Here is a 25,248-nt window from a genome sequence, read left to right as displayed (position 1 = left end):
TGGGCCGAATCTTCGCTAGGTATCGTGTACATTAATATAGGGCATATTAGGCTATCCCTTCATTGAAATAAAGGGTTGGAATTAGCAATATGACGTCACGTGACGTCACGAGGTTCACGTTCGTGTTCACACAGAACCTTTCAAAAAGGTTCACGTTCACACGAACCTGAACCTTTCAGAGGTTCACACCATCCCTACTATCTAGAAACTACATTTCGAAGCGTAGAAGAATCGATGTCTGCTTTCGGGTGGAGTTGGCTCAGTTGGTTAATCCTTGTCATTGCGTCTTGTACCGATACAAATACTAACGACGACGAATGATTAATTGATTAATAACACTGCTTGGCGACAAATAAAGCGGCTATTTCTTCTCTCGTCAATAGTATATTTTGATAAATCCAAGACTGCTTGAACGACTTTATAACACTCATTCCATACCGAAAGCACGGACGCCGACGGTAAATATTTCAAGAACAATATTGCAAGTTATAACTAACGATCAATAAATTCCAAAAAAATCATGTCGAAAATATATACTGAGCATAGCGATAAGTAGGGATGGTGCTAACCCTTGAAAGGTGCGAATTCTTTGGAACCCAGACTTTGTCCGTTAGTGAATGCGATCGCGAACTTTCGGCTTCTCATTACATATTCAATCATATGTCCGAAACGCGTTTTATTGTACGTTGTTAGAAACCTAATTACGTTTAACACACGATTTCTAAATGCCGAAATCACAGTCATGGGCCGCGTGTGTATTGCCATTCAATTGTAGGTTGCGTAACGGAGCGCAATCATTATTAAGATGAGATTACCTCGCTTTGCATAGGCATTGGAATGTCCAATTTACCTTGTAAACAGTCAACTACATTCCAACAACGAATCTTTAATACCAAGAGGTAGTCGTAGTAGTAATAGTAAGTAGAAGTAAGTAGAAGTGACGTTGTAAACTTCTACTCAAGCACTGCAGTAGAAGGAGTAATTTTCAAGTAGATAAAACTTGAGTATTCAATGCCTAGTTTGGCGTAAACACGGGAAACTATAAAGTAGAAGTGGAAGTACTCTAAAAATCATAACATTGTACTTGATTAAGTGGTGAAAGTAGGCAATACCTACTTGAGTACTTCGTTATTCACCACCTCTGGAAATACATTACCTGCTGTTTCTATAAACATATGTCATCGGCTAGTATCACAATCTAAAAAAATAGTATGCAATATATGTCTTGTGGGATGAGGCAAGCTGAGTTGGTTTGATTTTCGGTATGATAGTGGATCTATTTCACAATGTCGACACTATATGCATTAACGACCGATAAGACAGTGGTTCTCAAAGTGGGGGGCGCGGCTCGCGTTGGGGGCGTGAAAGCATCTGAAGGGGTCGCGAAAAAAGTTTTTCGCACGCGGCGCGATTCACCTTCATTTCATTGGTGTTGTTCTGTGTATAGTCCTAATCTCATGTTTGAGAATTTCTCATCAACAGTCACAACCTTCTATGCCATCGAACTATCCGTTGGGATTGTTGGAATTCTGGCTGTATCTTGTGATATGACGATAGGGGGCGCGAAATATTTCACTATCAAAAAGTACAACATTTTGTAGTTTTTTCTATCAGAAACGAACATTGAAATGTTTTTCCGAACAGAAATTTCCATATTACGAATCTCTAATCACAGAACACGAACGCGAACCTTGAATTAGCACCATCCCTATCACGGATCACCTATCATATGATATTTTTGATAGAACACAGTAACAATGCGGTATATGTGTCTAGCGGTTGCGCGTTGGCATAACTTAAGTACGAAAAGCAATCGAGGTATAATGCGTAATGTGTATACCGAGGTATAATGTGTAATGTGTATACAACTATACAATATACATGCTCTATATTGGTATAATAGACCACGCTGCTTCGTGATATACAAGCCGATGCAGCTGTACACTGTACAATACACGCGAGATGAGGTAGTAGCGGTTATGCAGTTATTGTTTCTGACTCAATACAAGATATGTTACAACATAATCGAGAGGAAATAGTTAGTAGTAACGCGATTACGTAGCGGACACGAGATTAGGAGTTTGCGGGACCGACGAAGTGCCACCAAGGCGATGTCTATTAGGGTCCCATCTATGCAGCAACGCGTGTTGCAATCTACTATACCCGGGCATGGGTAATGCATCTGGTGGGTATGCGTACGCGTACACGCTGGACAGCGCTGAATCAGACGCACTGGGCGGTAAGGAATCAATATCGGCCGCAAGGTCAGCGAGTATGTGAGGCGAAAATCGGAAAAAGCGGGGACTGGCTTCCTTTGTCGAAGATGAATTCTCGTCTGTGACGCTGGACAGCGTAGTCTCAGCGCTGCTCACTGAGGAATTTGACAGGAGTACGCGCGGGTCGTACAGTGACTGTAAATAGCTCTGTTGTGCATGAGGCGGGTAAGCGTACAGAGTGCCGCTAACCATGTCCTTCCAACCGGTCACCACCGGTTTCCATTCTACGATAGGAGCGAAACGTTGGTACGCTGACAATTGTGTGGGCGGCTCATTGGCGGTTTTCGAGGCGCCTTGTGCGCGATTTTTGTCGGCGTTTTCCGCGTCCTTGTTTGTATCAGAGACCGTCTGATTTGCGTATTCCTCTCGCAGACGCTTGCGTAGCGGTTCGTCGCTTGGGTCTGGTTGGGGAGCGAGGCTGGCGGTTGATTTGGCGCCGTCGTTTTGCCGCGTTTCTTGTTGGGGTATTTCGTACCATTCTTTGCATAGCTCTCTTTTCCATTTTTTAGATCCGCCAAAACCTGGAATAGTGCGACAAATTTTTTTTGAAAACGTTATTTATATTGCACATAGTTTCGCGGCGGAATATTTTGGGCAAGCACGAATTGACAGCACCTGGTGCTAAACTGCTAATTCATTGGTCAGAGCAGACAGTTTTGAAACTCAAGTAGAAATATAAGTGACGTCACAAATTCCTACTCAATTACAAGTAGAACTAGCAATTTGAAAGACATGTTGAAAGTATTTCAAGTGGCAGTACAAAAGGAAGGGTCTGAAGAGTACTCAAGTCAGTATTTTAAAAAGTATAGCTATAATTTCGCATAACGTACTGATGCTTATCTGAGCCAATTAACGAATCATCAGATATACAATTGCATATTGCGACAGTATAAATCCACTACTCTTTCGAGACGTCGATGTCGACGCGCGCGCGCCAAGAACCACCAAATTCTCTATCTGAAAGACGAGCAGATGCACGTTCTACATCTCTAAATTAAATTGTATTTGCGACCAGCAGAAGTCGCGCTCCCGCGTTCACGATAATTCGGGCGATCTTCGCGATGGATGTTTAATCGGCGTATTCCTGTGAATTGGAATTCATTCCTGCGCATAATCGTCACTCTGATAATAGTGCTCTACGAACGTTAATCGGAAATGCAGCAACGCATCCCAAAACGCTGCTAAGATCACCAGTAAAAAGATGCATCATCTGATCCTCTGCCGCCAGAACGAACATCTCTTTAGTCCGGGAATAGTCCATTAGTGTTGTGGTTAATCGGTTCATGGTCGTTGACATATGCCGAGCGAGAGTCTGTGTACTTGTCATTATAACGTCACAACGACAAACTTATTTAGGTATTTCGAATTCGGTTAACCGCATATGTATAGTAAGATGTAGTGTATTGCAAGTTTTATGATAGTCTCGTAATGCTTATGTTAAGGAGCCCAAATACTTCACATTATAATGAATTGTGCGCACTTAAATGTGGCTGGTCAGGTCAGGATGAAGATTTGGAACAGGCGAAGTTTCACAGTAACGCGGCCTCCCGGTTTAACGGGTCCGTGAAAGAGCGCTATCCATCCATGCCTACACCAGTGCACGGGGAAAAACAGCTCGCGGGAAATTTGAAAGCTCACAAACGACTATACTAACCGCGTCTCGCGACTTTGCTGTCCTGGTCTCGGTTGTCCGACATGTCACGCAACTGGTCCCCACCGGCTTCGGTCGGAGAGCTGCCTACTTCCAGCGATATCCCGCCCTCTTCCATCGCGACTTCCGACCTCCGACCGTTCTCGACTCGCTCCGCGCTCGCCTCATCGGTACCACCCACTCTGCCCAGCGAGCGGAGCGCCAGCGCGTGAACTCGTTTCATAAACTCATCCTCCGCGTAGTGAGAACGCGTCGGAGCTTCCAAGCAACAGTCGCCAGCGCTTACTGGCTTTCTTCCGGCACCGGGCGAGGTCGGGGATTTGTCGCTGTGGCTTGAATAGGCAGAGTCACGGCGTTGGTTCTTGCGGTTGTGTTCTCGTATCGTGTGGTTACGCAGCTCTGTCTCGTTGGCGAAGCCCCGGTCGCACTGCACACATGCGTAGTCGAGTGCGCTGGTGAAAAGAAATGGTGGCTGGTGAAAAGCAATGTTGGTGTTTGGTTCATAGGTGTGTAAAGAGGTCAGCGTTGGGCACACAAGTAAGTGCTTAGGTGTGAATTGCATTTGCATGGCGTGTTAGGCGGGCCAGTGACCTAATTAGCACAGCACTGTATTACTGCACTAGGCCTTTATAAGCAATAAAACTTTGAAAATAGAAATAGAATCAAGTCGTAAATTTCTGCTCAAGTACAAGTAGTAGCTGTTCCAAATAAGTAAAAAAGTAAGTCTTCTAGTCCTAGTTTTGCCACAAAAACGGAAAACTGTGAGCTCAAAGTGGGAGTAATCTAATATCATAACTCCTAGAATAAGTGTAAGTACACAAAACCTACTTGAGTACTCCGAAAAAGTAGAAGTACTTAGAAGTACTACCGTCTCTGAGTAGAAGCAGACGTATAACACCGTGAATTACTACTCAATTAAAAGTAGAAGTAGCGATTCCCAAGTGATATCAAAACTACTTCAAGCGTAACTAGAAAATGACGGTCTTAAAAATACTCGATTAAGTAGCCTGAAAAAGTAGACTTGCTCGAAGGGTCGAGTAGTTTTATCAGTTAATCGGGGGTGGCTGCTTTCGAAATCACAGGAAGCATATTCATGACTAACGCAGATCGACTGATGACACAGTTTCGTAATTGTATTCAATTCTGTGATACGAGGGCGATTGTTGTGGCAATTACAATGTCACAAAAGTGATGCAAGCATACCCCGAAACTACAATATATTTTACAACATTCAAAGTGTGAAAAGCACCGTAAGTGGTTTTTGCTGATGAAACTTGGTTAAGCGAAAAAGTGGTTCTCCGATATAGAGCACCTCTGGTTTTATTCTGCAGCGCAACGAAGTTTGCATCACCACGTCATTTAAAATAGTATCGGGAGCCTATCGCGATCTACACAGTCAGCCAATACCGGCCCAATAATAGCCCAATCGTACCGAAATAGTTGGCCTGGATTACGAAAATGCTATGGACTACTTGTCGGATAGCACGATATTGTTGGTGTAGGTGTAAGCGGATGTGAAAGCGATATGTTAAGTCATACGATCGTGGCGTATATACTCAAGGATGAATGATTTTGACCCTGTGTGACTGCATGCAGGATATGCAACACTCGCAAATCTATTCAAGAACTTTTAATTGAAGGAAAAGAAGAACGACAATATGAGCAACATATGGGAATTGATTATTATCGTTATAAGGTCTGGAGCAATCAATTTCCAATATCCGCTTGTGGTAGTACTGTTATTTAGATATGGACAAGTTTTACGGAACCCGACTTACTAATACCAGAGAGAACATCTCTTCTTCTCCGGACTATTTCATTGACGTTGTGTTGATGTTTTCGGTTATTTTATACAATGCAGAACCAAGAAAAGTAAAGAGCGCATGCACTTGCGCTATCGATTTCTTACTATAGCGGCTTCGCGTGAAGGCTAACATCTACCTCTTATGATTGTTCGACCAAAATTACAGCTGGTGATACTCATTCTCAATTTCTGCCTTACTTGCTAAAATTAGTGTCGCGATCTCCACGGGTTCTTGCAATACGTCCAATCTCATTCGATTCCAGCGCGCCCGGAACCCGGACTTTTCCCACAGACCCCGACGCATCCGATGGCTTTCCGCTATCAGACGCTGAAAAAGCATTTTGTAGATACCCCGCCATCTCCCGGCTTTCACAATCCGTACGCAATAGCGCGGACAGAGACGGACACTGCAGCATTTCTTCGGACGGTTGCGGGATGCGTCCAGGCGCCGCGGGGGACACGAAAGGAGGCGTCATTCTGGCCGGTGCCGAGATTGGAGACATGCGAGGTCGGGACAGGCATGCGGATGTCAAGGATACTGGATAAGTGTCACCGTATCCGGACCTTTGTAGATATCCGGCTTGTTGCAGCTGTCAAAGAAATTAAGTTCTTGACACCGTGCATATGGTTAGCTGGAGAGCACGACAGCAGAGATGGTCAAAATCGTCTACGTTGGCTTCTCAAGTATAGAGTTAGAAGTAAGCAGATAACACTCTACTCCACTGCAAGTAGAAGTATAGTTAGATTTCAAAACATATCAAAACTATTTCAAGTGGAAGTAGAAAATGAAGATATGAGCAAGTGCATTTGGTCGATGGGTGGCATACTTTCAGCAGTTGATCCGATATGACTTGACTGAGTACGATCGAAACTGCAACACACATCCTCGCGACCAACAGAATATGAAACATGTCACTGCGAACTCAGTTTCGAAAAGATACCACACATCCAGTTATCGTGATACAGTGTGTGCAAAGTAGTGCTGAGCGGATCGACAAATTCTCTTGTCCTTCTCCGATCATGTTTGTTAAGCACTGGTCCGACTCCTAGGCTGGATTCTAGAAATGACCGTGATCCGGTTCGCAAAACTCCGATAATAATTATCTACTCACAGGATAGTTTTGAATACAAACAGAAAACTAATACTAAAAGATCAAACCTCCCTTATCTGAAGTAATTACACCAACTTGGACTTAGCATGGGGTTTATCTCCATGAACATTTCACTTCAACCGTTGATTCGATGGTGGAAGCGGGCTCTTCTTAGTTAAAAAGGACTGATCCGGTTCAGATCCGACTCCGGCCGTATCAGAAAAAGTACTGATCCGGCTCCGGCCAAAAAGGAGAAAATCCGGCTGGATATCCAATCCGGCTCCGGTCCATGCCCAGCTCTAGTACAAAGTTGTGTCACTCAAAAAATTGATGTAATTGTAAATACATCTCTAATCCAAAATCCAGAGTTTAGCTTTAGCACAAGAGGTTTTGCATAAAAAATGTAAAGTGGAAGCGGAAGTAGTTTATCCTCATAACTGCTTGAGGAAGTAGTGCAAGTAGGCAAAATCTACTTCAGTACTTTGAAAAAGCGGACCAACTTCGTTACTGACCGCCTCTGCACAACACGCATACCTGGCTGGGTCTCGAGTCGCCCAACGAACGACGGCGGTGCATAGCGTGCTCGGCGAGTTCGAGAAGGTGATTCGGCGAGTTTTGCTTTCTCACAAACGGGCGATAAACCGAGTTTGGCATGCTTTTGTTAACGGTCGCTTGTGTGTCGGACTGCGTCGAGCCTTTGGTGTGCGTGAGCTTGTGCTGCTTGAGAGTGAACGCGCGGCGGAAGCACTTGCTGCATATGTCGCATTTGAACGCTTTGATTTTGGTGTGCGTCTTCTCGTGCGATTTCAGGTTGGAGATTTGGCAGAACGCGCGACCGCACGTTTTGCATTTGTACGGTTTCTCTCCTGCGGGAAGAATTTGGATTTATGGTCGACGTGTTATTCGGAACAAAGTACACGTTAGAGACATGAGAGCCATAGGTGGTGATTCTTGGTATCAAGTTTTGCTGTCACACCCTCTCCGATGGGTGAAAACGAGTCAAATACATAAAATGGTTACGGAGATGGGTGCAGTGGGTTCTGTAATCGGTAACATGAGCATCTTCGTAAGAAATGGTGCATTTGACTTGTTTTTACCCACTGGAACGGATGGGAAACCGAAGTTGGGCACTAAAAAGTGCCGTTTATCAGTTTTGCACTCTACGCTATGGTGGAAATCGGCGAAGAGCGCGATTTTCATTTACATTTTATTGCGCGGTAAAGTAAATGGCCGAACTGTTCGGCGACTGTAAACAGTTTAAAATCGAATGATTTACTTAGATAACCTAGGGGCACAGGTGCTTGGTGTGTTATTTGACTAGCAGAGGGAGTATAATTTTTCCAGGTATGACTACTGAATGGAATTGGCTGCATCGCGGCCTACGATATTTAAGTATATCTATATAAGTATCGTAGGCCCCGGCTGCATATTCACGACATCAGTCGGTCAACATCACTGCCGGTATTCAAAAAGTCCTCCCTTGTTTCATAAGGTGTTGAAAATGATGGCTTTATAGTCATAGGTTCATTTGGTAAAACTTCGGAAGTTTTGATGGTCCATGGACATTAGGGTTCTTCAAAAATGACTTTTTTTCTCAAATCGCACTGGCTGCTTGATAAAATTGTTAGGTTACCTAATTTAAGCCTACACACAAAATTTGGTTTAATTCCAACCAGTAGCCGCATTGCCACAGGAGAAGAAAGTTTCTATTTATTATATAAAAGTAAATAACAAAAAATTTGTTCACCCCATGAAAGTGTTAGGTTGTCTATAGAATCGATGTTCACCAAATTTGGTTCAATTCCAAATAGTGGAAGCGGAGTTATCGCCCTCGACAAATTTGGATTATGAATAAAATAGTATCTACAGTGACCATTTCTTTAATTATTTATCATAGTGGTGCCCACCGTAAATACTATTTTATTCAAATTTAAATTTTTCGACGGCAACAACTCCGCTTTTACTGGTTGGAATTCAAACAAATTTGGTGAACATCGTTTCTATAGACAACCTAACACATTCACGGGGTGAACAGAAAATTTTCAAATTTTTTGTTATTTACTTTTATATAATATATAGAAACTTTCTTCTCCTGTAGCAATGCGGCTACTTGTTAGAATTGAACCAAATTTGATGTGTAGGCTTAAATTAGGTAACCTAACAATTTTGATCAAGTAGCCAGTGCGATTTGAGAAAAAAAGTCATTTTTGAAGAGCCCTAATGGACATAAGAGCATGCGACAAAATAGTATGCGACGCTACGGCATGGGGGTAAAATCTAGTGTTAAGGATGGGTATGGTTCAATTAGATTAAGGACTGGGTAAAGGCTAGGTTTGTGGTTAGGATATATATAAGGATTGCTTTCGGGTTTAGGGTGGGGTTAGGGTAAGTTTAGGGATTGTGAACCACACGTCAAAGTGACGCATGATAAAGTGGCGCATGCTGCTCTCTTGTTTCTCATTGTGTCGCATTATCATATGACGGGCCACACATTTTGATTTGCCATGGTACTGCTATTCATAAACGAGCCGTTTGGAATACAAAACTTCAGAATTGAAGTTATTGTTTGTTGAAATTCGTGTAAGCAAGTATACGCCTGTACAGTGTACAACTGTACAGTGTACATGCACAGTGCACATTAACGAATTACTATCCAGTGGTAGTTAAACACCAAAAGAAACTTACGCTTATAAGCATGCAATGGCAAGCCGAATACTCACCTCTTCATCCATATAATTTTTAAAAAAATGGAATTGAATAAAACCGGAAATGGAAATGCAACTGATACCAAATAATTCAGGTAGCAAGGTATTAAATTCATGTTTAAACGAATATACGTTATATATACTTTTTATGTTTCTTGCGATACTTCGGGGTTATGTATTTTCCTTTTTGCTTGTGCATGATCGCTTTATGCTTCTCATACATATCTGTAAGCTGCTGCAGCATGAATATTCATCCATGCATTGGCTAACCAGCAAATATATGTTTATCTAGGCCAGCACAACATCGCTAATCCTCAAGAACGCTGCTCTCGAAATGTCAAATGTCACGCTGAGAGCCGGATTGTTTGTTGTCTTGCGTAACCGCACGAAAATAGCTGCAGCGAAATGATAATCCACACCGTATATGGTTGCGTCCAGTTTTATGTGCTTACACGACCATTGAAACAATTGATCTACATTTCAGTAAATCCCCGTTACGTGCAGATTCGCCTCAAATGCACTCGTGTCAATCAATACGCGCGAACACGACGTCGTATATCATCGCCTGGTTCAGCAAGGTTCATGGATTGGTATGTAATCTACGCATGCATCAACTAATTATATTTTAGCAGCTTATAAATGGCTAGCACGTCAACGCTTTAAATATTCGCTTATAAATATTGTAGTCGGAGCTCCGAAGGGTGGGATCGAGGAGTGTAGCGTACATTAACAAGAAATACTCAAGTCATAACTCTAATGCTATGTTACACGTATGATTGGCGTAACGTACATGAAACCCCGGTATAAACGTAGTATAACGTCAGGGTAGTTTTCCGGATATGAAACAAGAATTAAAACAAAGAAAATATCAGACGATGTCATACAATGATAACAAAACAATACCGCGCCTGGCTATAGTAATGGGAATGACACCTGATATATGGTACATGCACTTTACGCAGCAATTTGATGAGATTTGCGATCAAAAAGTATGTGTCATATGATGAAATACGTTCACCCCCTTGCGGGTTATAGCAGTATAACGTTTTGACATTTTGTTACCCTTGGGACAACAAGTGGCGCCGTTTGCAACTGCGATCTTGGCATTTAATGTGTCGTGAATTATTTTCCCCTGCGGTGTTATAGTTTGTATTTTCTTGACAATTCGCGTGAGTAAATATGTATACGGACCAAGGCTTTTCGGGATACCGATCCAATCTTGTTCAATCAATACTGATCAAATCCGGATCCAAAAAATACTGCTCAAGGTTGAGAAACTATTGGGCAATTCCCTGCACAGACAACCGATGTTCCCACCACTACCTCTCCAAATCTCCTGAAATTTGGTACACGCACAGATGAGCTAATTCCAAACAGGATGAACTTTATTTTATGAAAATTGGACTTGGGGGTCAAAAGTTACGTCACTTTGAAAATTGACAATTTTCTGCTCATTTCGGGTCTGCACTTTCAGGTTTTATCAATGCAATATTCAAGAAGGTGTAGCTAGATGTTAGACGACAGTTGAGATACGGCACTTGGATTTATCTGAAGCTTGTCTGATCGTCTATATTTCTAAGTAAAATTTAATGCCCTGTAGGTTAGGGCCAAAGGTTAAACTGAGGGGGAATTCGGTCAATGGTCTAAAATCAGTCAGGCGTTACACGATTTAGACTGCGGATTGCTCAAAAACATATTAAAATATTTTGGAAAATAGGATCTTAAATGAAAGTTTGCTTCAAGGAGACTTCGTTCATAGCTGTTTGATTTTGGCTATTAGACTGTAAAGTGATGAAATTGCAGTTTCAAGAGCACACTTCATTTGCACATGGAAATGCAGTAGTAGTAGGGTGCGTTCGGACATCGAGTCTGGGGTGTGTGTGGACATCATGTCTGGGATGTGTTCCGACATCATGTCTTGGATGTGTTCGGACTGTGTTGCCCCTCGGACATCGTGTCTGGGGTGGGTTCAGACAGTTTTGCAACTCGGACATCGGGCCGAGGGTGTGTTCGGAATGTGTTGCCATTCGGACATCGTGTCTAGGGCGTGTTCGGACATCATGTCAGGGGTGTGTTGCTACTCGGGCATCGTGTCTGAGGGGGCTCGGACATCATGCCTGGAGTGTATTAGGATTGTGTTGTCAATTGGACATCGTGTCTGGATATTTTTGTGCTGCGCCAGATATGCCCCAGACCTGATATCTGCGCACTATTTTTATCCAGACGTGCTCCGGAGCTGATGCCTGCGCACTAAATACCTTCAGGCATTGTCCGAAACGAATATCTGGACACAGACATGCGTCAGACGTGATGCCCGCGTCCTAAACGACGCGTTTTTGCTGATATCTGCGATAGCTAGGTATATCCACAGTAGTGGTAGCTGAGTATATCCAAATTTACTGTAGTGATAGCTGAGTACATCCCCAGCTATCACTACTGTGGATATACTCAGCTATCACTGCTGTAGATATACCCAGCAATTGCAGATATCAGCAAAAACAGCAAATATAGAGGTCATATATTGGTCAAATGTCGTTTAGGACGCGGGTATCACGTCTGACGCATGTATGTGTCCCTTGAGCCCGCAGATATCAGATTCGGAATATGTCTGGGGGTATTTGGTGCGCAGGTAAGAGCTACGACGCATGTCCACTGTCCAGATTAAAATAGTGGCAGATATCAGGTCTGAGGCATGTTTGGCGCATCACAAACATATCCCAGACACGATGTCTGAGTAACAACACAGTCCGGACACACCACAGGCATGATGTCCGAACACCTTCCAGACACGAAGTCCGAGTGACAGCACAATCCGAATTCCCCCCAGATACGATGTCCGCGTTGCGAAACAGTCCGAACACACCCAAGACATAATATCTGAACACCCCCAAGACACGATGTCCGAGTAGCAAAACAATCCGAACACCTCAGACCTGATATCTGCGCACTATTTTTATCCGGACATGCTCCGGAGCTGATACCTGTGTGCTAAATACCCCCAGGCATGGTCCAAACCGGATATCTGCGCACTTAATAGACATAGACATGCGTCGGACGTGATGCCCGCGTCCTAAACGACGTTTGACCTATGACCTCTATATTTGCGGTTTTTGTTGATATCTGCGATAGCTGAGTATATCCACTGTAGCGATAGCTGAGTATTTCCACATCTGCAGTAGTGTTATCTGTGATAGTTGAGGTGAGTATATCCAGAGTAGTGATAGCTGTGGATATACTCAGCTATCACTACTGTGGATGTGGATATACTCAGCTATCACTACTGTGAATATACCCAGCTCTCGCAGAAATAAGCAAAAACCGCAAATAAAGAGGTCATATATAGGTCACGCGTCGTTTAGTACGCGGGTATCACGTCTGACGTATGTCTGTGTCCACTAAGTGAGCAGATATCCGTTTCGGACAATGCCTGAAGGTATTTAGTACGCAGGCACCAGCTCCGGAGCATGTCTGGATAAGAATTGTGCGCAGATATCAGGTCTGAGGCATATCTGGCGCAGCACAAAAATATCCAGACACGATGTCCAATTGACAACACAATCCTAACACACTCCAGGCATGATGTCCGAGCCCCCTCAGACACGATGCCCGAGTAGCAACACACCCCTGACATGATGTCCGAACGCGCCCTAGACACGATGTCCGAATGGCAACACATTCCGAACACACCCTCGGCCCGATGTCCGAGTTGCAAAACTGTCTGAACCCACCCCAGACACGATGTCCGAGGGGCAAAACAGTACGAACTCACCCCAGACACTACGTTTTAATGGCAACACAGTCCGAACACAACCAAGACATGATGTCGGAACACATCCCAGACATGATGTCCACACACACCCCAGACTCGATGTCCGAACGCACCCTACTACTACTGCATTTCTATGTGCAAATGAAGTGTGCTCTTGAAACTGCAATTTCATCACTTTACAGTCTAATAGCCAAAATCAAACAGCTATGAACGAAGTCTCCTTGAAGCAAACTTTCATTTAAGATCCTATTTTCCAAAATATTTTAATATGTTTTTGAGCAATCCGCAGTCTAAATCGTGTAACGCCTGACTGATTTTAGACCATTGACCAAATTCCCCCTCAATTTAACCTTTGGCCCTAACCTAGCGGGCATTAAATTTTACTTGGAAATATAGACGATCAGACAAGCTTCAGATAAATCCAAGTACCGTATCTCAACTGTCGTCTAACATCTAGCTACACCTTCTTGAATATTGCATTGATAAAACCTGAAAGTGCAGACCTGAAATGAGCAGAAAATTGTCAATTTTCAAAGTGACGTAACTTTTGGCCCCCAAGTCCAATTTTCATAAAATCAAGTTCATCCTGTTTGGAATTAGCTCATCTGTTAGTGTACCAACTTTCAGGAGATTTGGAGAGGTAGTGGTGGGAACATCGGTTGTCTGTGCAGGGAATTGCCCTATTGCATCTTTAGTCTACCTTTTTCTAATTATACCTCAGTAATGTATTGGAGTTTTCGACACCGTGGTGCAATGCAGAAACCAGCCGAGTTCAAGTTCATAAAAAACACGGCCAAGCAAACAAACAGAAAGTCACTTCCATGCAGAGGTGGTCAGTAACGAAGTACTTCTAATTTTTATAGCACTTGAAGTAGATTTTGCCTACTTGCACTAGTTATTAAGTAGTTATGATTTTAGACTACTTGTACTTCTACGTGACAGTTTCAAGTTTTTTAGGCAAAGATAGGCGTAGAATGCCTACTTACTTACTTGTGAACCACCACTCCTTCTTCTAATTGAGTAAAAATTCCGGCGTTATTTCTACTTTTACCTGAATAGCGAGGGTGACTACTTTGACCACCTCTGCTTCCGTGCACTAGAAATTTAGAACCCTGTCCTGATCCGGACGCGGCAACGGGGCGAAAATGTAAACCCTGATCCAATCCTGTATCAGAAAAGTTTGCCAGATTTCTGTCCTTTAAGAATCCAAAATCTTATACAAACAATCCCGTGCATCTCTAAGCGAGATATTGTTCTATTCAACACCATGCAAAGTGCTGATTAGATGGCCGTGCCCGTGCGTCATCATAGGTGAATCGGTTGATTGAATTGTATGTGTGTCTTCGATGGGGAAATGCGACAGAATTGGCTCACGAACAAATAAAGTTCACCTAATAACTAGATAACTCTACGCTTCAGTAACGCAGCTTTAGTCGTCTCCTTTTACATATTTCTCGAAGTGAAGTACTTAACGATACCTACTTCGCGAAGAGCCTGTGGCAAAGAAGCCTTTTTCCCGCTATGGTTCGGTCAATTGGGTCTTCGAAATTTTGTTCGGATCAATAGTTTTCAGCAACGCTGTTCATGCGCAACTAGGCCATTGAAAAGAGTCGCGCGGGTTCATCATGGCAATCGGTGTTTTTATCCGACATAAGAAGGCCCTAGAATAATTCTATTGTGCAAACTCTGTCGAGCTTTGCCCTATATCCCATCGCATCTCTGAAATATTTTCATACGTCAACAGATTGGTGTTGTTACGGTACATATAACAATTCGATATACATTGCTGAATTTGTGCCATACGTCTTTGGACAACATAGAGGGTCATATGAAATGTGGCAATCTTGGAACTAGAAAGAGAGATTTCCCATATAATCTCCAGGTGTTGTTATCAAGCTGCCGAAACTTTCAATAATTTTCGACTATTTCGTAAATACATAGTTAGCAAGTATTGGTTCTAAGAATGTAGTGTACATCACCTGTTCAAGGACTCAAGCAACCACTCCACTATCTATTTACCAACTGAAAATACCATAAGATCGCGATAAAACCAAAGAATATGAAAGATCTAAATAAGTTTGTAAAGTCTATCAATCAAAGACACACCAGGGCTCATTGCTAGCAATGAAAATTGAAGAAAGGTTTTGTAATAAGGCATGCATGCACGATGCACGTGTATTGTACACCAAAAGAGAAGCAGGAAGCTAGCATTAAATGTGCGAGCAAAGAAAATGAAGGTACATATGTCTGGGTCGGCAAGAGCTGCGGACGAAGTCGATATGTCAAAATCCTCACCAGATGATCAAATATAATATGTCACAAGCCTGTCAATTACACGTATTATCTATTTTTTGCGAAAATCACTGCGGAAAGGTTCGTAATTTTTTAAAAATCTGTGCATTGCTCTATTGGCCAATTTGAAACAGATAATCCACCACGCGTGCAGACTTGGACTATGAACTCGTCCGCTGTTGACATAACACTGCCACCTGACGGCAAATAATGTCACAAACCCCTGTTCAGCACTTACCGGTGTGAATGCGAATGTGCTCCTTCAGGTGTTGGGCGAGTCGAAATTTCTTGTTGCAATAATTGCAAACGTATGGTCTTTCGTTAGTGTGGATCATCTGATGCCGATTCAAGTTTTCCAATAGCGTGAATCGTTTCCCGCAGGTTTCGCACATATGCGGGCGGCCCAGGTATTCTTCGGAGTCACCTTGAGGAAATGGATATTATGACCATTGTCAATCAATCATTTTTATTCGTATTCCATCAATTTAAAACATTGCAAGATTGCGATGCAACGAAAATGTAGGAAAGATTTGGCAAAGTCAATCAGTCCAACACCTATACTCTGGCGACAGTCACAATCACAAACAATGACCATGTTTAAATGGGACGCGCACGCGGACAGTTGATCACAAAAGTTGATTCGAATAATCTGTAGTTTAATCAGACATAAAATACTGTAGCAATCTTCGAAACAGCAACAGTATGTTCTCAATCGATAGAGCTTTCAATAAGTCATTGAACATTGAGGATGCAAGTAATTGGCGGCAATGCAACATTTTACAGCAGTTTTGTAAAGACTTCTCACACCAACATCTGCTGGCAGTCCCTTCACTTTACAACATTTGCTCTGAAACTGGCCACAATTTCTACACATTTCGGCCACGATCTCTCTGTAGGTTAAACGATGACAAATTGATACGTGCTTATTCAGCTCGCGGCTACAGAATCTGAGGGAAAACAAGTACGCCGAATGTTGACTGTCAGTTTGTATAGGATTTGTGATCGCAAATGTGTCAATACCTCTGGAATGAAATTCAAGTCAGGCGCCTGCATTTCATGTTTTCATCCCTGACAACGGCTCACATCGTTACATGGCTGTTTCTAACCGTGTGCAAAGTGCAATAGGAATTGAAGTGACAGCCATGTAGCTGTTAATATTCATCCTATAGGCCAAAAATATGCACAAGCTAATCCCGAACCAAGGTGATTAAAACCGATTATACTGCCATTCGTGATTCGGTCAATACGCATGATGTTGTAGATTACACTTGGATAGAGAACAATCTTGCAATATCAACACGAATCTCGGTACATTAGCAATCAAGTTCGTACCTGTTCTCGAGCGTCTATGGGGGTATGTTAGCTTGAAACATGATGATATTTGTGGTAAGTAAAGCTATTGAATTGTATTCATTCCACAGGCCATAGCTGAAAAAGCGTTTCCCCCTAAAATTGTAACTCAAATACCACGATCTCTCCGAATAATCGTGACATCTGCACACATCGGAATCGGGACTGAACAAATATAGTGGGTTCGTACAAAATGGACCGTGATGGCTTATCGAGAGCTCTGCAAAATTATTCACAAGAAGAAGTAATTAATGAACGTCATCTCGGGTCACGACAATCATTAACGATTATAAGATTAGAATATGAAGGAATTTGTTGAAATGAGTCGTTTGCAGTGATATATAATAGGCGGATCTCAGTGAATGCATTGTGTTTCTACGAGGTGTGTTGACAACTAAACGGAAATATACCTTTCCACGTGGGCAATCTTCTTTTGCATGTTAAAACTCCTACAATATAGTAACTATACTATGGACTATAGCAGGGGTGGCCTACCTGCCGCCGCTGCAGAAAATTTGTGCGGCCGTGGACGCGTATTTCAATTAGAATGTGTTGGCGGCCGTCGACATGAAAATTGAATTGGCGAATTTACTCATACATTTTTAGGAGATTTTGATCAATTTTTTTCTTCCTGCTGCGCGCGATTCAACGCGACTTCATTTTTCGGTTATAATATTGCAGCGTCCTTTGCACCCTAAGCACCACAGTACAGATGTAAACAGCAACGAAAAATGATGCGCCCCATATAGAAATACAAACTTGGAATCGTGTCCTCCTCGCGAAAGAAATTTGTTTCTATGGTGCGTTTGGGTGATTTCGATATCTTTCCAATATACCGCCAATCCTGATGGGAGGTCAAGAAATAACAAAGTGACTTATCACAATTGGTCCACCCGTAGATACATCATCATTTATAACTTGCCCTAAATTTTCGAAAACACACCCTCCATCAATTTTACCGGGGAATCTTATCACATTGGCTGAGAAAGGAAAAATGTTTGATAGTAATATGTGAAACTGCGAACTGACAAAATACAGTCGTGAATCTGAAATTTTTTCGCGCTTTGCGCGACCATTAAGAATCTATTCATAACATAACCACTCGCGATTTCGGTGCGTAGCCTATCTAGTAAACCGATATGAATAGATAAGGTTAGTCTGGAGCTCACCTAAAATGGGCATGGACAGTTTAATTTGGTATTTGGCGTCCAGTTTGTTCATTACGAACTATGACCCGGCATGCGGCCGTAGGCTACATGACTACTCGAAATGCTTCCGTGAATAGCAAAAAGGTTGGCCACCCCTGGACTATAGTTAATAAGTATATAGGCTGCCTTGACCAAAAAGTAACAGACTGTTTTCTAATCATTCCATACAGAGAAGAAGTATACCAACGAAAATATCTCCAAGGATTGAATGAGATTTCGGTGGTTATTCATCCTCCTAACTGTCATCGAAAGAATTCTTAAAATTATTAGAAACAGTGACTAATTCTGATGGAGGATTTTTAGTGATAGAAACCATTTGTAACAAGACCTACGTGACATCGCGCATTGCGAATTTGATCGCGATTGGGCAATTTGTAAAAAAAATACGATCTTTTTTTCGTTTGCCCAAATCCCCATAACCATGCTCAATAATCGAGATAAACGTAAAACCCCCACCCAAAACAAAGCCATATGTGACCACCAAGACATGAACCTACATATTAGATTACGCAAGCCGACAATATTCCGATCAAGTTCGACATAAATCCGTATTTCAGCGCGTAGCTCCGCCCGTAATTGGGACGAGAAGAAGTTCTTCGTTTCAATATTTTTGCTATACGGGACCATTTGATCGCATTAGATTTCCTCGCTAATTACACACACAGAAGTCGAAGCACCTCGACCGGATATTTTATTCAAGACTTTAACCTCAAAAGCTATCTGCCATCGAAATCAAATGGCCGAACGCCTCGCCCTCGGGCGTTGGCGCCCGTCGTGTTATTACACAATTTCGGAGAAATGAGCGAATGCGATCACGTGATCGTGCTATTGTCAGTACGCAAGATATTCATTATCAAGCTCACGTCTAATATCTCCTAGGGTCAAGCTGGTTCAAGTGCTACCGAATCGTATTGTCGGTTAAAGATAAACTTGCGGGTTTACAGTACAACTTTGCCATAAATCCTATGTACTTGATGCGCAGCTCAAATTATGTAACCGCACAATGGCACTTTGATACGAGGAGCGAAGACGGTGATTATACCAAATTGAGTTAGATTATTTGGGGTTAGTTTCCTTGGCCCTTGTGTACAGTGTATTTGGAGAACTGTTTCATTGCAGCTCTTAACTTTCATGCAGCATTTGAATCAATGGATTAAAAAATATATTTAATAATTACCCGCTGCGGTATTTTCACAATAATGCGCAACAAAATCAACGGTAATGTTAAAATAAATTCGAAATGGTGCGGTGAATAGACGTTTTCGTAAAGCTATACATACTTCGTAGATTTATAGGAATAACCACGCCAGCTTTTGCGCCGATCAGGCATCGCGTTTAAGCGTTTCGACACAGTTGGCAATCGACCTACATTTTCTTCCTGTTTGTGGTATTGGAAATGCTGTCTCACGTTACAGAGGGAAGCTGGAGTAGATTTTACAATAGGCCAACGCGCCGTCTGAATCATCCTATGTTTCATCTCGTTATTTTTAACGTAATGAAGGCTGGGGGCAATTCGAAAATCATACGAAAACTTTGCAACGCGCGGAAATTATTTTCTCGGCATCCTCTCGCTGGAGCGAATTCACGTCTCGCATTCGCAAAGAAGTATCAGATTACACTGGTTGCCGCGCGAATTCCCGAACGCGGTGCTTGTGAACCGAATAATTTTAAAATGTGAGCCTATAGATTTCGACGCTCACAGCCGAATTTAGTAACAATCTCGCATCTTATCGACAACGTTTGATGTCAATATATCTGATTAAAAATCACGGAAAGGCCACACCTTGCAGAACGCAACCGTGTCGATACAAGATCTAGGCTCTTCCGGTGGATGCCTCGAGTCATTTTAACATCATGAATGCCCCCAAACGACTTTTGCGTTCGGCACAGCTAGGCGTTACGTGGAGGTGTCGGGAATTAGTTCTAACAAAAACTCTGATGCACGTATTATACGAAGCATGCATCCGACGAGGTCACGACGCGACACTGTGTACCACGACGTTTGTTAAGCACCGGGTCAAATGCGGTAAGATATACCGATACGTCGATACCGAAGCCCGACATTAGTTTCTTCGACAATGTTAATTGATTGTGTACGTTTCTATAACTGTAAGCACAATATTATTGACATATATCACAAGGGAGTTAAGAATTCCAATTGAATATGACGGCTGTCAGTGTGGACTGTGGAATGAACTGAGTGGAAAATCGAAATACCACAAATGAAAACTCCAAAAGGTTGTTGCAAAGGTTATTGCAATAATAATTCAGTTTGTCACAATTCTACTGTATTTGATTATGTAAAAATTATTACATCACATAACATGACTCTCAAATAATGATTGCATCTCCCACCAGACCGAATCTACTTTATGTTTGGTCGGCGTCAAAGTGTATTCATCATTTTTCTGCTATCACCTTTTCGTGGTGACGTCATAATCATAAGGATGGGTCATTGTGTCATAAATCTCTAACAGTCCTCGCCTCCTCGGCACTGATTATCTTGGACCAGCATATTTTTGTTTCACTAGAGCAGAGAGCTGATGACATCAGCGGCATAAGTCTGCTGTAATAGTGCACTAAAAAATCCATTATAAAATGGATATGAGCGGGTGAGTAGGATATCGGCCCAGAGCAATTAGCGCGAGTCACATGGTTATTGCAAACCAATGCGTAATTTCTTACCAGTGGTTGCAGTGAAGGACCAGTGCTATGTCGGTCACCAAGTGGAACTAAATTAACTGCACCTCGCGATATGCTCTCTTGCTGTTATCAGAACCAGTGTTACATTGAGTCGAGTTACCGTTGAAATTCGACCAACAATAAATTCAAACACGGTGGCATCACAAAAAAAGCAAATTAATCTGCTTTGTTAAATAAATTGTATAATAAGATGGATTTCAGGAAGGTTTTATCAACTTTTAAGTACATCCACGTTGCAGCAATGCAGAATTGAGCAGCGAACCGACACCAGCATATAATATTCATATCATATTGTGAAGACTCACCTCCCTCAAAGACAGAGTCACTCGCTCTTCTCAATCCAATCTTTTGTGGGTCGTAAGTGTCACTTCTCTCCATCATCCGCGGATTCGTAAGTTGATGGAAGCCTCAGAATTAAGCAGATAATCCGATCTAGCTAAGGGTGTCATCAAAATGAAAACAACAGCACAAGGTTAGAATCATGAACGCGGTGCGTACGCTGCAGTATGTGAGGCTTTCTTAAGCTTTTTCTTGATAGATAGCAACCGATTGCGAAGTCACATTCTGGTAATCGCATAAAACACAACGAATTGCTCCAGCTAATGAACACGGGCCAATGCGACATGATCCACGGTGTCGGCTTCGCATTTTAATCCATTTATTTCACAAGACGTAAACACGAACAAGTACACACTTGACCCGTAATCGAATAGCAGGGAGTCTCTATCATCAGTAGCCTCACTCCCAAGTTATTTGTGCAAAACAGCGACAGAACCGCGGTGTGACACAGTTCCGTGAGTTACCGCCAGGAGTTCGCAAAGCACGCACACTGACCCAGATACACAGGAAGCGGTAATGTTTCACGGCATGCGCGAGTTGTGCGTTGATGATGGGCTTAACGGTAACGTATTCTTTCAATTTCGTTCGGATCCTAGCGATTGCATAGGACTTAGTCTCAATGTGGTTATCATGAAGGTTGTACAGGAGTAAAGCCTGCACAGTGCACAATCTGCACTTGACGATTATCAAGCTGACAAGATACGTTGCCTTTGCCATAACCACGTTTGTTCCGTATATCACTACAGGGATTTTGAACACCATGAAAACCTGGAAAACTGCCCTCATGCTTCCGCGTTGGCACATTGCACAGTTTTGAAACGTTGAATTGGGCGAGTTACAAGGCACAATATCATAATGAGGCAAGCCTTATCACACAAAATTTATCTGCGTTCAGCTGAAGATATTTACGATGCTCCGCATTGCAATATGTAATGTCTCCTTTAATCCGTCGCTGCACTGATCTTGAAAAATCCAAATCTCGCCTTATAAATTAGCTAAAGGAGAGAGCGCGCGCACTTGATTGAACCTCCCTAATGACCCTTCGCAATTACAACGCAGCGGTCAGTAAAGCGCACAACGTAGGCCGCACATTCAAAGAATATTGGGCGTTGCGTACGAGATAGAAGATTTCGTTTGCAACGAGCATTCGAAACATTGAGTTAACATTTGTCACTTGGGTTTTACTCAAAGTTCCCGACATATTGTTGCGTGTTGGTTTGGAAGGATGAATCTCTACAAAAAATTGATTGATCTTGTTTTTCGATATCTATCAGTCCCGACCCCGCCCGTGTAAAGGAACCTAGTTTTAATTATCACAAAGTCACAGCGTTGGCATTGTAACATGAAGGATTATGAACCACTGAGGTATAAATAAATCATATATTGCGACATGAAACATTCAGTAATTACAGAGCGTTTGGCCCTGAAATTTTGTCACGGAAACCGTCTTGCGGTAGCAGTTGAAAAGCAATGCTGCAAGGCAGTATTCAAAAGATTAGCTCTACAAGGGCGCTTCTTCGTTCGTGTTCGTAAACAAATGGTGCTGCCGACTGCAGAGTACTTGCTAAACTTTCAGTAATGGCGAACGCGTCGAATCTGTAACTTGCGAGTTGCGGTGGCCCCACAACTTTTAGTACCTCACAATCACGCCTTACATTACCTCACTTTTTTTCAAGATCTACACTTCTTCTTAATTATTAAAGTATGCGCGCGCTCCCCAACCCTCCAATTAATTCAAAATGAAGACACGCCTCCCCTGCAGATGATAACATATGCATAAATAAACGGCGCACGCATATTCTGTACTGCCAAAAATCAATGTGGCGACAATCCGATCGACGACTAGCCAAGATCAACAACTGTCATAAAAGCGATATCCCATCCATGAATTTTGCAGAGCTATCCGCCATTGGTCACTTGATTAAAGTAGCCGTCAAAAAATCTGACCAACCCAATCCTGAGGTCATTCGCAAGAGCTCGGCTCGTGCTGCAGTTTCCGAGTCCTCGAAAAAGTTCAAGCGGGTGCGTTGTCCGAACGGCCGCGTTTGAACCTACGGCTAAAACACCCGTTGCGCTTTCCTCTCTTCTAAACAAAACGTGCCTTGCGCAGCAACGCGTACGCGCTTCTCTCTCTTCGAAAGGCTGTGGTCATCGCTGGCTGTCATGGAAAGAAGTTACCGGGATTTACGTGTCGCGTTGCTGTGACAGGCGATTTGACAGCGACGATTGCAGGCATGAAATTTGTATCTCAGAATGACAATGATTTAACGCTGGGTAACTACATTCATGACAGGGCAATCCGAGACGTTTTCGCAGATAATTGACAAATTGGGCAGCGGCCATCGGATATAATGTCATCACAACTGCACCATTAATCATGAGCGGTGGCGTTATAGTGAGAATATCACAGCCTTCAATTTTCCTGGTACAGTTGAACTTTGATAGCGTTCCTGCCGTGAGACAATCGCCATCAAACTGACACTAGATTGCGCATTAGACAACCATCCGTTCGTAACTCAGTCAGCGCATGAAATACCGTTGTCCTGTCGCTAGTGGGCGCTGTTCCGAAACAGATATCGGGCAGCGACGCGATAACGTGAATCGGATATCAGACTTGAACGTTACCCTTTGCCTTTATTATCTACTTTCCGACCCGTGGGCGATGATGAATGAGAGACAAAAGGTGCATTCAGCAATACGATTACATTGTGTTACCAAAGTGGCGTCGCATAATCGCAGCGAAGTAGCAACATTAATAGTTCTCAAGTTTCTTGCCTACGCTAGTTGACCGCGAGTATTATACGTGTGGTTGCTATTTGCTATCTGTTACACCAATATACAAAATTACATATTTGTACGGTGGTGGAGTCCTTGGATATAGAATGCAGCTGCAACTGTAACCAGCACGAATATGCGATACATTAAATTCATTTATATTCTTTTGGCGAAATTACATTAACACAACGAAGCAAATCTTGGTTCTTGGTTCGGTTTATTAGCAATTTTTATCAGTTCAATACACCACAAAAATGCGATACAATAAAAAGATAGGAAGGTGTCGAAACGACTTGGAGTAGTCTTTGGAATCAGACCCCCATCTAATGGCAGTAAATGCTTCTGTACTTTTTATTCGTGCTTCAGAATCGGGATATTTGCGCTTTATTATTTCGAACAGCGCCTACCATATCTACTAGGGATGGTGGGAACCTCTGAAAGGTCTGACATATCCAATGTAGACTACTTAGACGTAGCCTACATATCTTTATCAGCTGAAGGATATTGCGCGAAAATTGGTAGGGCCCTAATACATTCTGTGGACCAAGTTCTACCCTTACAAGTCAAAGGCTGGTGTGTGCTCGCTTGTACCGGAACGCATAGAAAAAGTGTCAACAGCGCAGCGTTTCTCTGTGGCGCGTTTGCACATCGCTATTGCCGCGACGTCAGCTGATCCCACTCTCGCCGCTCGGCCGCATCCTTGCTCTTGAGCTAGTCTCTCGTTTCACCAGATAGCATTGTTGCGTCACACTGCCAATCTACTCTACAATGAATAATTGGGGGCTGATTGTGGGGGTTCCAGGGCCGCGAGCGGAATAAAATTTATATTTTCGTAATCAGTGCAGAGTCAGCTTTCGATTGATACCCGATTCATCAAATTTAATGCTCGGCAAGCCGGTCAAAAATCACCGTCAAATTGCCTGTAGCCAAATGAAAACTGTGACGTGTACAATTTCATTGAACCGTGCGATTTGCTTGTGTCGACACCATATAGGACACTATGGTTTGATGACATGGAACGTTATGACTATTGATGAGAGAATTCTCAAATATGAAATTAGGACTATACACAGAGCAATACCTATGAATTGTGGGTAAACCGCGATGCTTTCAATCGGTGATGATATAGTTGTTGACATGCATTCAAGTTATTGCGATATAGGTCGCACCCTATTTTTCGTGGAATCGAGACGGTGTTACGGACAATACCCGATGGCCAATGACGCCACGAACCCGTTGTTTGTTGCGATTGGAATTCATTGAACGGTAGCAACTTCTAAACGAA

The 25,248-nt window shown here is 42.7% G+C and overlaps 1 protein-coding gene across 1 annotated transcript; it reads right to left on the bottom strand.

Annotated features, from left to right (window-relative positions):
• Positions 1-364: 364 nt before the first annotated feature.
• Positions 365-23,666, bottom strand: LOC145434097 (uncharacterized). The gene is made up of 6 exons (XM_080311394.1): positions 21,155-23,666; positions 15,827-16,012; positions 7,357-7,688; positions 5,930-6,321; positions 3,931-4,379; positions 365-2,797 (listed from the first exon to the last, which is right to left on the bottom strand). Exons 1-6 carry the CDS (start codon positions 21,228-21,230, stop codon positions 2,055-2,057), a joined length of 2,178 nt encoding a protein of 725 aa, XP_080167520.1. The 5' UTR covers positions 21,231-23,666; the 3' UTR covers positions 365-2,054.
• Positions 23,667-25,248: the final 1,582 nt, after the last annotated feature.

This window comes from Botryllus schlosseri, chromosome 2 (assembly GCF_051294905.1).
Source record: "Botryllus schlosseri isolate E-star chromosome 2, Bs_hap1, whole genome shotgun sequence".
Taxonomy (NCBI): domain Eukaryota; kingdom Metazoa; phylum Chordata; class Ascidiacea; order Stolidobranchia; family Styelidae; genus Botryllus; species Botryllus schlosseri.
Note: the sequence above shows the minus strand (reverse complement) of the source record. Positions and strands in the feature narration are given on the sequence as shown.